This window comes from Lynx rufus, unplaced genomic scaffold, assembly GCF_022079265.1.
Source record: "Lynx rufus isolate CCGP_SWC_20201006 ecotype Redwood Valley unplaced genomic scaffold, mLynRuf1.p SCAF_16, whole genome shotgun sequence".
Lineage (NCBI taxonomy): Eukaryota > Metazoa > Chordata > Mammalia > Carnivora > Felidae > Lynx > Lynx rufus.
Genome location: NW_025814830.1, coordinates 29183415 through 29199368, shown reverse-complemented (window position 1 = coordinate 29199368; position 15954 = coordinate 29183415). Strand labels below are relative to the sequence as shown.

The 15954-nt window shown below is 43.1% G+C and overlaps 1 protein-coding gene across 1 annotated transcript in view; it reads left to right on the top strand.

The window, feature by feature from the left end:
- Positions 1-15954, top strand: part of CES5A (carboxylesterase 5A) — a 29373-nt gene that overhangs the window by 11639 nt on the left and 1780 nt on the right. The window contains exons 9-11 of the mRNA XM_047079214.1: positions 2191-2256; positions 4843-4990; positions 14667-14816. Coding sequence (XP_046935170.1) covers positions 2191-2256; positions 4843-4990; positions 14667-14816 — 364 coding nt within the window. The remainder of the gene's footprint in view (positions 1-2190; positions 2257-4842; positions 4991-14666; positions 14817-15954) is intronic.

Below are 15954 nucleotides of genomic sequence, written 5' to 3'. Positions count from 1 at the left end.
ATCATCACAGCGTAATCATGGAGACCAACCTCCTCCTTTTAAGCTGAGGGAAATGTGGTTATGAAATCCAGAGGCTTGTCAAGGTTCAAGGCTAGTTGGTGGCTGGTTAGAACCAGAACCCTGAGTTCATCAGGCTATTAAAGGCCTGTTCTACCATTATTAATGGGACTTACAGAGCAATGTTTTGGAGTAAGTGGGAGTGAGGATCTTTCTGCTCGTGTTGCACATGAGGCATCTGAGTCACAGACTGTGGCTTCAGCAAGGCCTTTCGATGCTACCAGGTTTGTGCTAGAAAGAAAAAGGCATGCGCTACCGATGACACCACCACCATAACCACTGCAGCCAGTCCCGAGTTCTTCCACGTGCCCAGTGTGTACCATCTGTCCAACAACTTGCAAATGGGCATTGTTATTCCTGTTTTTCAGTTAAAGAAACTTAGTCTCAGAAAGGCTAAAATTCCTTCCCCAAAGTCTCCCAGCTGGGGGAGGAGACAGTGTTGTGTAATTTCTTCATGCGTTTAGGCTCTGCCATTAAATGTTGGGTTCTCTGGTAACCTGCTGTGTGACCTTAAGTGAACTGCCCAACCTCTCTGAACCTTCGTTCCTTAATCCGTGGTATAGGATGATCTTAACTACCTGCTTCACAAGCACACGTCAGTAAATGTTAGCTATTGGAATTATTCAAGTGGCAGGATGGGAATTGGTGCCTGGGTCTGCATAGCTCAAGAGCCTGCATCAGTGTGGATAGTTCATGTGACCTCGCAGTGACATCCACTGCTGACCATTGGAGACCATAGGAAATCCTCCAAAATTCCCTCCAAATCCTTCAGCTGCTGAACATATAGAGAGGTTCTTAGTGGTTGAAATACACGTGTAGATAAATTGAATGATTCAGGAGTTTCCCTCAGATTCCAGGAGACAGAGATGTTTAAATATTTACCCTCGTGATTTATTATCTCAAGATTTTCAGCAGAAAATGTCAAAGTGAAATTCATTTGACAAGTGGAGAGTATTTCTACCCTCTCATGTTTTTAAGCTGTAATACTGGCCAGGGAGGGGTCTTTTAACAAGTAATTACTCCTAGCCCTTACTATGTACCAAGCATAGCCTATGTTCTTTTTTAAAAATATTTATTTATTTATTTATTTATTTATTTATTTACTTAGAGCACGCGTGCACGACCAGGGGAGGGGCAGAGAGAGAGGGAGAGAGAGACTGGGCCCAAGCAGCCTCAGCACTGTTAGTTAGCAAAGAGCACGACGTGGGACTCGATCTCACGAGCTGGGAGATCATGACCTGAGCTGAAATCAAGAGTCAGACGCTTAACCGACTGAGCCACCCAGGCACCCAAGCAAAGCCTCTGCTCTTCACCACCAGTCTTGCCACCTCACTGGCTCTCTGCAAACTGCTGGCATCTCAGAGGCCCTAATTGTAAAGATCTCTAGAAAGAGAACAATAAACCACTAGTTTGAGATTTTTCTGGCCTCTCTTTGAATGTGGTGTCAAAGCCAAGCTGTAGCCTGTATTAGTTTGCCCGGGCTGCCACAGCAAAACACCACAGACCAGGTGGCTTAAACAACAGAAACTTATTTTCTCACAATCCCAGGGGCTGGATGTCCAAGATCAAAGTGTCAGCAGGCTTAATTTCTTGTGGGGCCTCCCTCCTTGGCTTGCACGAAGCCATCTTCTCCCTGTGTCCCCACATGGTCTTTCTTCTGTATGCACACGCCCCTGGTGTCTCTGTGTGTCAGAATTTCCTCTTCCTATAAGGACACCAGTCAGGTTGGATTAGGGCCCAACTAAAGTCCTCCCTTTCATTTCATCACTTCTTGAAAAACGTGGTCTCCACTCCATCACATTCTGGAGTACTGGGGGTTAGGTCTTCAACGTGGGAATGGGGGTTGGGGGGCACATTTCAGCTTGTAACACGGTCTTTCCACAGGGCAGCCACTCGGGCCCCACAAGGCCACAGGTATGGCAGGGAATGGCTGCCTTTTAGCAAGTGTGAGAAGAGACTGTCATTGCTCCGACCCACTGAGGCCACTCCTGCATGTCGCCCCTTGGGGACTAAATGGGTTCCTGCTCTTCCCAGCCTCCCCTCTAAAAGGCAGGCCCCTCAGCCCTCAGCGAGACCACTTTCCCTTCTGGTGTCTTGAGGTGCTCACAGAGGATGCCCTACTTCTCTCCACAGGAGTTTCCTGAGATCCTCGAGGGCTCCAATAGGTCTCTGGCCCTCTACTTCGCACACAGGTTCCTGGTAAGTGAGCCTGGGCAACTGTGACTCGTCAGAGATTCACCTATTTAACAGACCTCCTTGGGGCACACTCAGCAGTAGGGGCTGGGGCTGCAGTCATTCCTCGTTCACTCATTCAGTGAATCTTTGCCAAATAGAGTACCACAGTCCCTTATTCACAATCTCAAAATCCAAGGAGCTCTGAAAAACAGACTGTAGGACAACCGAACCTTCCTTAGCTGATAGGTGGCCCTTGGTATTTATTGTTCTCATCCACTTCATTCATCCCCCTATTCATGTGCTTCTCTGATGACATAAGTAGTGTGGGCGCTGGGGCAGCCACCCCCCAGAGCACGTGACATGACACGTAGCCTATATACTGAATTATTTATGCACAGTCAGCAAAGTTCTGAATTCTGAAACACACCCAGAACTAAGGACCAGTATTCACTCCATGCCAGCCGGGCACTGTATTAGGTTCCAGCGAGGCCCAGGATCCTGACTCAACTGTTTATTCATTCACTCCCTGAACAGATGTGTCAGTATCAGGTCTTAAGCCAGACACTAGATGTAGGAATGGATTCCTTTCTCTTCTTCCCTCCTTCTTGCCGTAAACGTCCAGTGTGAACTCTGTACCAGGTTCCCTTCATGCACTTATTCATTGACTGGCTGCTTCTTGAGAGCCCAGCGCTTCCCTAGGCACTGAGGTACAGTGATGAGCAGGCACTCCTTCTACACTTGCAGAACCTGGAGAGTGTGTGGTGGATGAAGTGAAGGAGGCACTTCAGTAGTGTCTGCAAACCAGAGCAGAGGAATGTTTGAAGCCCCGTGTGGCCCACAGGAGGAAGCAGGTGGCTGCCTCAAGGAGAAGAGCCTTGAAGGATGAGTTAGGTTTGTCTGGCTGGTAGAGGAACAGGGGCCAGGGGGGCTGGAGGTCCAGGCCGGAGGACCCAAGATTAGAAGCAGAGGAGTGTGATGAGGTCAGCTGCAGGGTAGGCTGCAGTAGAAGAGGGTGCTTGCAGCTGTTATATGCTCTGAAAGGAAGGTGAAGTTCATCCCAGGGGCTGGGAACAGAGGAAGAGTGGCATGATTTGATTTCCATTTTGAAAAGAGCCTTCTGGCCACAGAGTGAGCCAGACCAGAGGCAGCAGATCCTTCGGGCCCCAAGGCCCAGAGGTAATGTTTGATGAGTCTTGGCTATCTAGTGGTCCAAACTGGGATTGAGGTTTGAGAGATACTTAAAATATATATACACCAGACAGTGAGACCTCGCAGGCTGGATTGGAGATGGCCTCATGGAGGAGGCCATCTGGTTTAGGAAAGGGAAACATTTGAGCAGAGGGCATTTCAAGAGGAGTAGGTATGTTGAACCAGGTCCTAGGAGTGGGAAGTGGGCTTTGTGGGGAGGTGCAGGAGGACTGGAAGGGCACGCAGTCTCTCCTAGGTGGCAGAGCAAGTACTTTTCAAATGATTAAGTTGTTCTCTGATGCAGATGGCATAGCCTTGCTCTGGAACCCCAGGGGTCTGCACTGTGAGTATCCCACTGGGGCTCACCAGAGGGTCCACAGAGCATCCGGACCCTCCTTGGGTACCGTGAGCACCTAGGGGTCTGCTGGTCACATGGTCCAAGTCAGAGGCACTTGCACCAGAGCCTGGACTTGCTCTGGGCCTGATTAAAAACACTCAGCCTTCAGAGGACCTGATGAACAAGTCTGAGTGTGCTGTATACTGCCTCCAAATTCCAGAGAAACATCTGTAGGACCATGCTTGTTTTCATGTTGGGGGGTGGGGATGGTGGTTGAGGTGCCATAACTTATCCCAGCATTCCCTAGACCCCCCAGATCCCCAAGAACATCATTGATGTGGCAGACCCTGAATCTTCATGAAGTTTACGTTGCATCCTCTGGCATTTGCGCTGGGGGCAAGTTGAGGGATTGAAGACTGGGAGGCAGCCCAGTGTCGGGTCAAGAAGTCACGGAATGCCCCGTTAAGGGTTTTGGCAATAGGTCTTGAGGCAAACCAATAGAGCAGAAGACCTGCTCTGTGCCAGACAGCATGTTTCTTTCTTCATATCTCATGTGATTCCAGCACAGCCTGTTTTTTATAGATGAGGGAACTCCAAGAGAGCAACTAGCTCGAACCAGCAAAGGACTGGAGGCAATGCTACTACCTGAAGCTGGCCTCCTGGGTGTGAGACCTGTGTTGGCACAAAGGTCTACACTCAGAAGAGTTCTACACTTGACTGAATGCTATGTTGTCACCATCTTGAAATTGGTATCATTTTTGAACAACGTTGCCCTGCAAACCATGTTGCCAGGGGTGGCCGTTTCTGGAGCATCTCAGAGAGGCATGTGCACGGTGATTAGTAGCATGAAATTTGGCTGCAAGTGAAAGAATGGTTGTACCAGTTTGGACAACCCCTTAACCTCTCTAAACCTCAGTGCCCTCATCTGGGAAATGGGGCTAATTTTGATATTTGCATCATGGGATCACTGTGTGCATTAAATGAGGCGATGCATGTAAAGACCTCAGAATCATGTCTGCCCAGGCAAACGCTTGACGTGTTGGATGTTGCTGACCTGGATCTTCTGTGGCCATGATTTCTTACAGAATATTCCCACCCAGTATTTGCACCTTGTGGCTGATCATTACTTCTACAACAAGCACTCCCCGGTTGAAATACGAGATAGTTTTCTGGACTTGCTTGGAGATGTGGTCTTTGTGGTCCCTGGGGTGGTCACAGCTCGATATCATAGAGGTGAGTCTCTCAGCACTACCCCCGCTCCCGACACAGCAGGGTCACAGCTCAGCAAGGTCAGTGGCCGCAGGAATTCTTGTTGCCTGATGACTGGCCCTGCTCCACCCTTCTGTTCCCTCAGTTAGAGGGAGTTCCCAAGGATGTCTGGGATACAACCCTGCAGGCTGACCTTTGCAATTGCCGTCCCTTTCAGAGTTCAGGGATGCTGATCAGTTTTTGTTGTTTCTGTTTCTCCTCCTTTGTCAGGACCATCCAGAAAATTCCCACCTCCCCATAATTTTATTTCCCACATTCCTTTCTCTGAAAGTGTCTTCCCAAACATTTTAAGTATCAGCAATAGTGGAGCAATCAGAAAGGGAGTATAACTTGTGGCGACACAAACCTTGTTTCCCTCCTTACCCCTGCCCTGCCCTTATTCTCTCTCCATCTCTCTCTCTCTCTCTCTCTCTCTCTCTCTCTTCCATTCCCCTTTCCTTCTGTTTCCACAATTTTTTATCAAGAGCCTACTATGTTCCTGACAGTATTCTGGGCCCTGAGGATACATCAGAGAACAAAACAAAGACACCATGTAACTCACATTCTAGTTGGGGAGACTAACAAACAAGTCAAGATAGAATATATATGTGTTAGATGGTAATATAAGTAAAAAAACACAGGGCAGGGGATAGCAGTGGCAGGGCACTATAAGATTCTGTATCAAAAGGTCTGCAAAGGTGACAAGGGAATGAGGACCAAGAACGGACTCTTGAATTTGGGAACACAGAGGTCACTGGTGACCTTGACAGGAACTATTGTGATAGGATGATGAGAGTAAAAGCCTGGTTAAAACGGATTCAAGAGAAAATGAGCAAACTGATCTCCAGAGAATACAATCCCAATCTCAAACTTTCACCAGTGGTTTCGGAGAAATGAATGAACTGATTCGAAAAATTTACATGGAAATGCAAGGGTAGCCAAAACAATCTTGAACAAGAACACCAAAGTTAGTGGACTTACAAGTTATCTGATTTCAAGTGTTATTTTTGAGTACAGTCATTAAGAAAGTCTGGTACTGGCTGAAGAATAGACACATCGAACAGAGTGGAGAGTCCAGAAAATCGACAGTTAACCAGTTTTTGACAGAGGTGCCAAGATAATTCAATGGAGAAAGGAAATTCTGTTCAAAAAACAGAGCTGAAATGACTGGATATCTATGTAGAAAAAGTGAGCCTCAACCCTCTAACTCACACTATACACAAAAATCAACGTGAGTTGAGCTGTAGACCCAAATGCAAAAGCTTAACTTGTACTTAAGCAAAATAAACTTTTTTCTCATCAAAAAACACTATTAACAATGTTAGCAAAAGTGGTGGAGGCGGAAACTCCAAAATCTGTCCCACCACAAAAGCAGTGAATAAATTGGCAAGTACTGTCAGAATCAATTTTACCAGAACTCTGGAAATAAATCAAGGGTGTATAGCAAGCAAATGAGCATTTTATCAAAATATAGACCCTGGAGTCTCAGTGAGAGTGTTTGTGGCATGTTAACTTACTCTGCACCATTTCCTGCCACCAGCTAGGCAATGGCCTTAAAGACAGCAGCCCATATTTATAGTCTAGGCTGCTAGTACTGGAGGGAGAAAAAAGAACCTATTCTCAAAGACTTGTGGTTGTTTGCTTTGACCTATCTGGTGGCTCCCTAAACAACTAAGCTAAAAGGGCTTGCTTTTATTTCCCCTAATGTAGATCTTTCTCAGGGAGTAGACACCTACCTGGAGGGCATTTTTCATAAACATTTAAAGGTAAATGCATTTGCTGATACCACTAGGGGCAAGGGATAACAGTTGGAATAAATAAGAGACAACACTTAGGAGGAAAAGCTGGGCAATGAGCTGCTCTGGGAATAAAGGATTGAGAAGGTCTCCATATACCTGGGAATTTAGAAGGCCTTGTGCATATTCAGAGTAGGGAGCATGCTCATAAAAGCCCTGAGATGGCCCTAAGCTGTTATATCTGGCTGACCTGGAGGCTATCCTCAAACAGAAAGTGAAAACTAAGTAAGAGTTGTAAACTGTCTGGCTGAGTGTTGAGGAATGTTCCAACACACACACAATGCCCATCTTCAAAGACTGGGAGATTTTGTTTGTTTGTTTTAGGCTTTTATGAAAACCTCAGCTGACCCATAAAATTATTAGTTGACCACTAAGAAAACAGGAGAAAGACTTTGGTGGCTACACATGACCAAGAAACATTTATCTTTTTAATTTTTGTAATGTTTTATTTTATTTTTGAGAGAGAGAGAGAGAGAGCGAGCAGGGGAGAGGCAGAGAGAGAGGGAGACACAGAATCCAAAGCAGGCTCCAGGCTCTGAGCTGTCAGCACGGAGCCCAACGCAGGGCTCAAACCCACAAACTGTGAGATCATGACCTGAGCTGAAGTCGGACGCTTAACCTACTGAGCCACCCAGGCATCCCAGTACAGAAACATTTCTAAACAAACAAACGACCACAACCACAACAAGCAGTAACAACAAACCATGGAAAGGAGGTAGAATCTGATGTTCAGTGTTGTCACATTATAATATTCAAAATCTCCAGTTTTCAACAAAATATTACAAGGCATGCAAAGAAATGGGAAAGTATGGCCCACAGACAGGAAAATAATTAATAGAAACTGTCCCTGAAGAACCCCAGACATTAGATTTACTGAAGGCTTTAAACCAACTATTAAACATGCTCAAATAGCTGAAGGAAACCACATATAAAAAATTAAAGGAAACCATGAGAATGATGTTTCACCACATACAGAAGCAATAAAGAGAGAATTTATAAAAGTATAAAAAGGACCAAATAGATATTCTGGCATTGAAAAATACAACTGGAATGGAAAATTCACTAGAGGGACTCCACAGCAGATTTGAACATAGAGAAGAAAGAAACAGAGAACTTGGACACAAATCCATTGATCTTACCCAATGTGAGGATCAGAAAGAAAAAGGAATGAAGAAAAGTGAACAGAGCTCAAGAGGCCTGTGGAACACCATTAAACATCTCAACATATGCATGATAGGACTTCCAGAAGGAGAGGAGAGAAAAAGAGGTAAAAATAATATTAAAAAAGTAATTATCAAAATGTCTCAAATTTGATGAAAGATGTAAATATTCATGTACATGAATTTCAGTGACTCCCAAGTAGGAGGAAACTCAAAGAGATGTATGTAGAGACATATTACAATCAATCAAAAACCAAAACCAGAAATTCCTGAAAAAGGTAAGAGAGAATAGACTGATCATGTACAAAGTAGTTTCAATAAGATTAACAGCTGATTTCTCAACAGAAACCACAGAGGCCAGAATGGCATATTCAAAGTGCTGAACTAATAATAATAATAATAATAATAATAATAAAGTGCCTGCCAACCAAGATTTCCATATGTCAAAACTATCTTGAAAAATGAAGGAGTAATCAAGACATTGCCAGATAAACAAAACCTGAGAGATTTTGTCACTAGTAAACCTGCCTGATAAGAATGATAAAGGGAGTCCCTAAGGCTGAAATGAAAGGACACTAGACAGTATCTCAAACCCACAAGAAGAAAAAAGAGCACCACTAAAGGTACTCACATTACTTATGTTTACTTGTAGAAGTCAGTATTAATTCATTTTTGGTTCTCTAATGTCTTTTCTTCCTATATGATTTAAAAGACAGTGTAAAGAACAATAATTTTAAATCTATGTTTTGACATACAGTGCATCAAGGTGCAATTTGTGACAACAACAACATAAAGGCACAGAGCTATAAAGGGGGAAAGTTTTTGTATACCATTGAGACAAAGTTGGTATTCATTGAAAATACATTATTTTAAATTAGGATGTTAATTATAATCCCCAGAACAACCACTTAGAAAATAACTACAAATATGTAGAGTAAAAGACACAAGAGGGGAATCAAACTGGTACACTAGAAAATATTATCTAACACAAAAGAAAGTAGTAATGGAAGAATTGAAGAATAAAAAATATATGACATATTGAGGAGCAAATAGTAAAATGGCAGAAATAAACCCTTCCTAATCAGTAATTACACTAAATATAAATGGATTCTCTCAAAAGGCAGAGATTGCAGAATGAATGGATTATAAAAACAGAGTCCAACTGTATGCTGTTCTAAAAGAGGCTCACTTTAGAAATAAAGATACAAATAGTTTGGAAGTAACAATGGATTCTTGGATATAATGCCAAAAGTGTAATGAAAAGAGAAAAAATAGATAAATTGGACTTCATAAAAATTAAAAATTATTGTGCATCAAAGCACAATATAAAGGAAGTGAAAAGACAACCCACAGAATGGGAGAAGATATTTACAAATCATATACAGTAAAACCTTGGATTGAGAGCAACTTGTTCTGTGAGTGTTCCACAAGACAAGCAAACATTTCTAATAAAATTTAGCTTGATAAATGAGCAATGTCTTGCAATACAAATAGTACATGACACCAAACATCACATGATCACAGCTGAGCCATTGATTCTTCTCTCTCTCTCTCTTGCTGTGGGATTGTGGGTGATTGTCTCCCATGCTCAGATGCTCAGTCTCAGGCCAGAGTGTTTGGCAGAAATCAGTGATTTTTCAAAACATTGGAAGGTGCCTACAACTGGCACTAGTATATTTTTTGTCACTTGAAAGCACCTATGGATAGTCCTTTGCTTTTCCATACAAGAGTAAGCTTAGGAATGCTTTGCTTCATTCTAGGTCAGGCTGCCTGAGATATAGACCCTTTCCTCTGCTGCCTTGCCAGTTACATTAAATACAGTATATGACAAGAGTTTATTAATATTGTGCTGTAGTCAACATCTGTGTGAACATAGACAATGGTCCCCATGCAGAAAAATGTTGAAAGGAAAGGCAGTAAGAAGGAGATGATTATGGTGGAAGTTAAGGAAATCATTGAGAGGTCAGAATGAGGTATGTGGGTGGCCAAAATTGCAAGGTTTTATAGGAAATCTACGTTGAGCATTTGCACAATATTAAAGCAGAAACAAGAAATAAGGGGGCTAGATGCAGCAAAAGGAGTCAGGAGAATATCAAAGCAATGGCCACATGTTCTGGAAGATGTAGAAAAGTTGCTTCTGGTTTGGATAAATGGGAAGCAACTAGCAGGTGATACTGTGACCAAGAACTTTATCTATGAGACGGAAAATGCCTTGTACGCTGACCTCATAAGTAAACTGCCAGGTACGTCAACAGAAAATGAAAAAGTCTTCAAGGCAGGCAGGGGTTGGTTTGATAACTTTAAGAGGACAAGTGGCATCCATAGTGTTGTGAGGCATGGAGAGGCTTTGAGTTCGGATGCTAAAGCAGCTGACGCGTTCACTACCAAGTTCAAGAAGCTCATGGTTTCCGAGTGTTACCTGCCGGAGTAAGTTTTTAACTGTGATGAGATGGGGCTGTTTTGGAAAAAGATGCCAAAGAGGACCTACATTACAGAAGAAGGGAATGCAATGCACAGTCACAAGCCGGTGAAAGACCATCTCCCCCTCTTGTTTTGTAATAATGCAGGCGAGAGTTTTAAAGTCAAACACCTGCTCATGTATCATTCCACGAATTCACAAACCTTCAAGAAATGCAAGGGGCAGACAAGCCAGTTAAACGTTGTATGGAGGTCCAACAGCAAGGCTTGGGTCACTCATAGCTTGTTCATTGAGTAGCTCAACGAGGGCTTCAGTCCTGCAGTGAAGAAATACCTTTTTAAAATAATCTGCCACTCGAAGCTTTGCTGATTATGGATAACACTCCTGCTCATCCTCCAGGCTTTGAGGATGACTTACTGGAGGAATTCGAGTTCCTTAAGGTCAAGTTCCTTCCTCCCAACACCACTCCAGTCCTCCAGCTCATGGATCAACAGGTCATTTCAAACTTTGAAAGGCTTTACACCAAAGCACTATTTCAGCAATGCTTTGAGGTAACCGAAGGAACAAACCTTGCCCTGTGAGCATTTTGGAAAAATCATTTCCACATCATGAGCTGCCTCAAGATCATCGATAAAGCCTGGGATGGGGTCACCAAGAGAACTCTCAGTTCTGCTTGGAGAAAACTATGGCCTAACTGCATTCTTGGACATGACTTGGAGGGGCTTGCTCGTGAACAGGAGCCGTCAGTTGGCCATGTTTGTGGGGAAGTCCATGGGACTGGAGGTGAATGAGGACAATATTCAAGAGCTTGTGGAGACACATGGCCAGGAGCTGACCACCGACGAACTGAAGGATCTGCATCACGAGCAACAGCAAGAGGTTACGGAAGGGATCTCGTTGGCAGCGGAGGAGAAAAAGGCAGAGGAATCCCTCACTTCCAATGAGATTAGGGAGACATGTAAAATGTGGGAGACAGTGAAACATTTTGTAGAAAAGCACCATCCAAATAAGGCTGCAGCGGTGCGAGTGACGGATCTATTTAATGACAATGCAATGTCATATTTCTGTGAAGTCCTCAAAAGGAGGCAAAAGCAAGTGTCATTGGATGGGTTCCTTATTGAAGCTGCATGAAAAGAAAATGATTCCATTGAGCCAATGGATAGCAGTGATGCTAATAGTGATAGTGAAATTCTTCCTACACAATAACCCTCCTCTAGTCTCCCTCACATCAGCCGTGAAGGTTTTCAAAGGCAAGTGCAGGTTACTTTGCTTATTTTTCTTTCTATTTTGTATTTTCTTTATTATTTTGTATTATATTATAGTATTGTAATCATTTTATGTGAGTATTTTTGGGTTGTGGAATGAATCATCTGAGTTTCCATTATTTTTTATGGGGAAATTTACTTTGATATACAAGTGCTTTGGATTACAAGCATGTTCCAGGACAAATTATGCTCACCAACCAAGGTTTTACTGTATATGATAAGGGTCTGTTATTCGGAATATATGAAGGACTCAACAAAAAGCCAAATAACTCAATTCAAAAATGGGCAAAGAACTGAATGGACATCTCTCTAAAATAGATATACAAATGACTAATGAGCACATGAAAGGGTGATCAACATTATTAGCCATCAGGGAAGGCAAATCAGATCAAGTCACAGTAACATACCACTTCATAACCACCAGAGTTGCTGCAATAAAAGAACAAATAAACAAACAAAACCCAGAAAACCACAATGTTATTGAGAATGTGGAGAAACTGGAACTCTCATATACAGCTGGTGGGAACGGTAAATGGTACATGCAAATGTGGAAAGAGGGTTTGGCTGGTCCTCAAAAACTTAAACATAAAATTACCTTATAACTCAGCAATTCCACTCTAGGGATATACCCAAGATAACTGAAAACAATAGTTTGACATGAATGTTCACAGCAGCCTTCTTTAAAGAGATCAAACAGTGGTAACAAAGCCAAAGGTCCATCAGCCCATGAAAGGATAAACAAAATGTGGTGTCTATATACAATGGATTATTATGTGGCCATAGTGAGCAATGAAATGCTGATACATGCTACAACATTGTTGCACTATGAAAACATGCTAAGTGAAAGAAGCCAGACATAAAAGGCCACATGTGTGATTCCATTTATATAAAATGTCCGAATTGGCAAATCCATAGAGACAGAAAGTAGTCTCCGAACGAAGGGCAAATGGGGAGTGACTGCATAAAGGCTTCTGTTTGGGGTGCAGAAAACGTTCTGGACCTAGATAGTGGTGATGGTTGCACAACATTCCGAACCTACTAAAAGCCACTGATTTGCACACTTAGAAATGGTTACAGTGGTGAATTTTACATTACGTGTATTTTACATTAAAAGAAAAAAAAAAAAAAACCAGAGCGCTGTTACAAAAATGAAGAGGCAAGCCACAGACTGGACCAAAATATTCACAACATAATTGTCTGACAAAAAATTCGTATCCAGAATGTGAGAACTCTTACAATTCAATAACGAAGAGACAAACAATCCAATTACAAATGGATAAAAGGCTTGAAGGGATACTTCACAAAACAAGATATCTGAACGCTGAAAAGGTGCTCAACGTTATTAGTCATCAGGAAAATGCAAAATAAACTTCAAATGAGGAAACCATTTACACCTCTGGAACGGCTAATATTAAAAACACAGAGGCGCCTGGGTGGCTCAGTCGGTTTAGCCTCTGACTCTTGGTTTTGGCTCAGGTCATGATCTCACAGTTCGTGAGTTCGAGCCCCACATTGGGCTTGCACTAACAGTGCGGAGCCTGCTTGGGATTCTCTTTCTCCCTCTTTCTCTGCCCCTCTGTGCTCTCTCTCTCTCTTAAAATTTTTAAAAACTGAAAAAAAACAACCTACAAACTATATACCCAGAAGTATTCCACATCCAAGGATGTGGAATATTCAGAAGTGTCATATACTTCTGGAAAGAATGTAAAATGATATAACCATTCTGGAAAGCTGTCAAGTTTCTTACACAGTTTAATGTACACCTACCCTGTTACTCAACCATTCTACTCTTAGATATTCACTGAAGACAAGTGAAAGCATATGTCCTTACAAAAGACTTGTATATGGATATCCCTAGCGGCTTTAACCATAATACCACCAAACTAGAAAGAACCTAAAAGTCTATCATCAGACAAATGGATAAATACATTGTGATATATTAATGCAGTAGTATACTACTTGTTGATGAAAAAACAATCAACTACTGATGCATGCAATAACATGCATGAATCTCAAAAACATTACACTGAAGAAAAGAAGCCAGACACAAAAAAGTCTATATAATTCCGTTTACACGGAGGTCAAGCACAGGCGAAATTAATCTGTGGTGACAGGAATAAAAACATTGATTGTTTCTTGGTAGAGTGACTACAAAGACACCAAAGGAATTTTCCAGGCTGATAGAAACGGTCTGTATACCTGGGCATGGTGATGTCATGTCGTGAATGTCAGTGCATTTGTAAAATCTCATCAAACTGTACAATTAAAATCTGCGTTTTTTTATTGCCCCTAAATGATACTTCAGTTAATGGAGAGAAAGAGAGAGACAATGAGAGGAGAGGAAGCAGAGATGATGAGTAATGTCAGGTCTTGCTAGAAGGGATTTAGAGAGATAAGGCGGTAACCAGAGGGGAAACGGAGACCAAGAGTACGTGTGTTTGTGTGTGCCTGTGTGTGTGCATGTGTATGTGTGCGCATGTGTGTGTCGGTGCGTGTGTACGTTGCACATGTGTGTATGCATGTTAACGGGAGACTCTGGAAGCCTGTTGGCTACTGATGGCAGTGGTGCAGTAGAGAAAAATTGATGATGCAGGGAAGGAAGAGGGGATTACAAAGCAAAGGCCTTCAGCTGAAGAGAGATGAAACAATGTTGAAAGCAGGGAGTAACTTTGTTCGCTTTGTCTCCAGACAGCCGAACCAGAGTTAGTGACAAGAAGTCACAGGGAGGTAGGTCTTGGCTCAGTAAGAAAGGCTTTTAGAGAAGTAAAAAACTATTGCCCTCTCAGACTGCCCCGAGGGGTGCTGAGCTCTTGCCACCAGAGGCGTAGGGGCTGCTGTGGCAGGAAGTGCTGGCCTCCGACAAAGAAGAAGGAAGTTAGCATGGTTCGAGTCACCTGTCTTCTCCCAGCCATCCCACCCGTGGGTCTGTGGAGCCAGGACCAGCCCGGGTGGGGACGCAGGGCCGCCCCTGCTCCGCTGCGCATGCGCACCGGCCGCAGGCCCTTTCCTGCCTCTCCACAGATGCTGGCGCACCTGTCTACTTCTATGAGTTTCAACACCGGCCCCAGTGTTTAAACGACACAAGGCCAGCTTTCGTGAAAGCCGATCACACTGATGAAATCCGCTTCGTCTTTGGAGGTGCCTTCCTGAAAGGCGACATTGTCATGTTCGGTAAGAAACGGCTTCGGGGGCTTCTGCTCTCGCAGGAACTGGAGTTTGGGATGAGCTGGGGAGAAGGCACTGTTAGCACGAAGTCCCTCAACCGCCCAATACTATGCAAGAGTCCAGAAGACTGGTGGGTTAGGATTTAATCTATGGTTTACAGACATAGCCATTCCCTGGAAAATGCCCCCCTCTTATTTTTAGGAAAAGGAGTTGCCAGCGTTTGCTTGATAAGTGTTTCTCTTCATACTAAAGCCTAAAGGCGTGGGCCCTTGAGGGCACTCATGCAATCTAATTTTTTTGTTTTTAGTTAGAACCTCTTTCTTCTCTCTGACCACTAGTCTCAACCCTCCTTGCCCTTTCTAGAATCACTGATGCTACCCAGGGCTTTAAAAGGAAAACAAACAAACAAACAAACATGTTTTTCATAATTCCAGCCCAAAGTAGTGGGACCCAGGTGATCTAATGTAGATGCTTGCAAACTGTTGCTAGCAAGGTTAGCTCATTCATTCCTGAATTTATGACCTGTGCAGTGCCTAAAATAAGAAGCCAGTCATATGAGGTTATCAATAGAGAAAATATAGGAACTACACACTATAGATATCACTAAAATATTTTGTTTAAGAAATTACACAATACAGGCTCTTAAGCAGTTCGCGCTGGCTTCTCGACAATGAGGACAGAGCCTCCGCCTAAATATGCGCTCTGTTTATTCATTATGTGATTTATTCATTCCCATCCTCGTAATACAGGTAATGACACAACTACCTCCTACGTTGTCTTAAGGATTAAGTGAAACAATTCTCATAAGGTATACAGTGAGTGCTTAATAAATGTCCCTGTTACTATTACTCAGCAGCCATCACTGAGCATATAACTGTGTGATGGGCACAGGAATCTCCAAATGGGAAAAAATGAACCGCATGTGTATCAAAGGCTAAATTCCTTAATATCTAAGGAGCTCTTGGGGCACCTGGGTGGCTCAGTTAACCGTCCAACTCTTGATCTCAGCTCAGGTCTTGATCTCAGGGTCATGAGTTCAGGCCTCTCATTGGGCTCCACACTGGGCATGAAGCCTACTTAAAAAATATAGATAGATAGAGATAGAGATAGAGAGATATATGGTATATATATCTATAAATATATA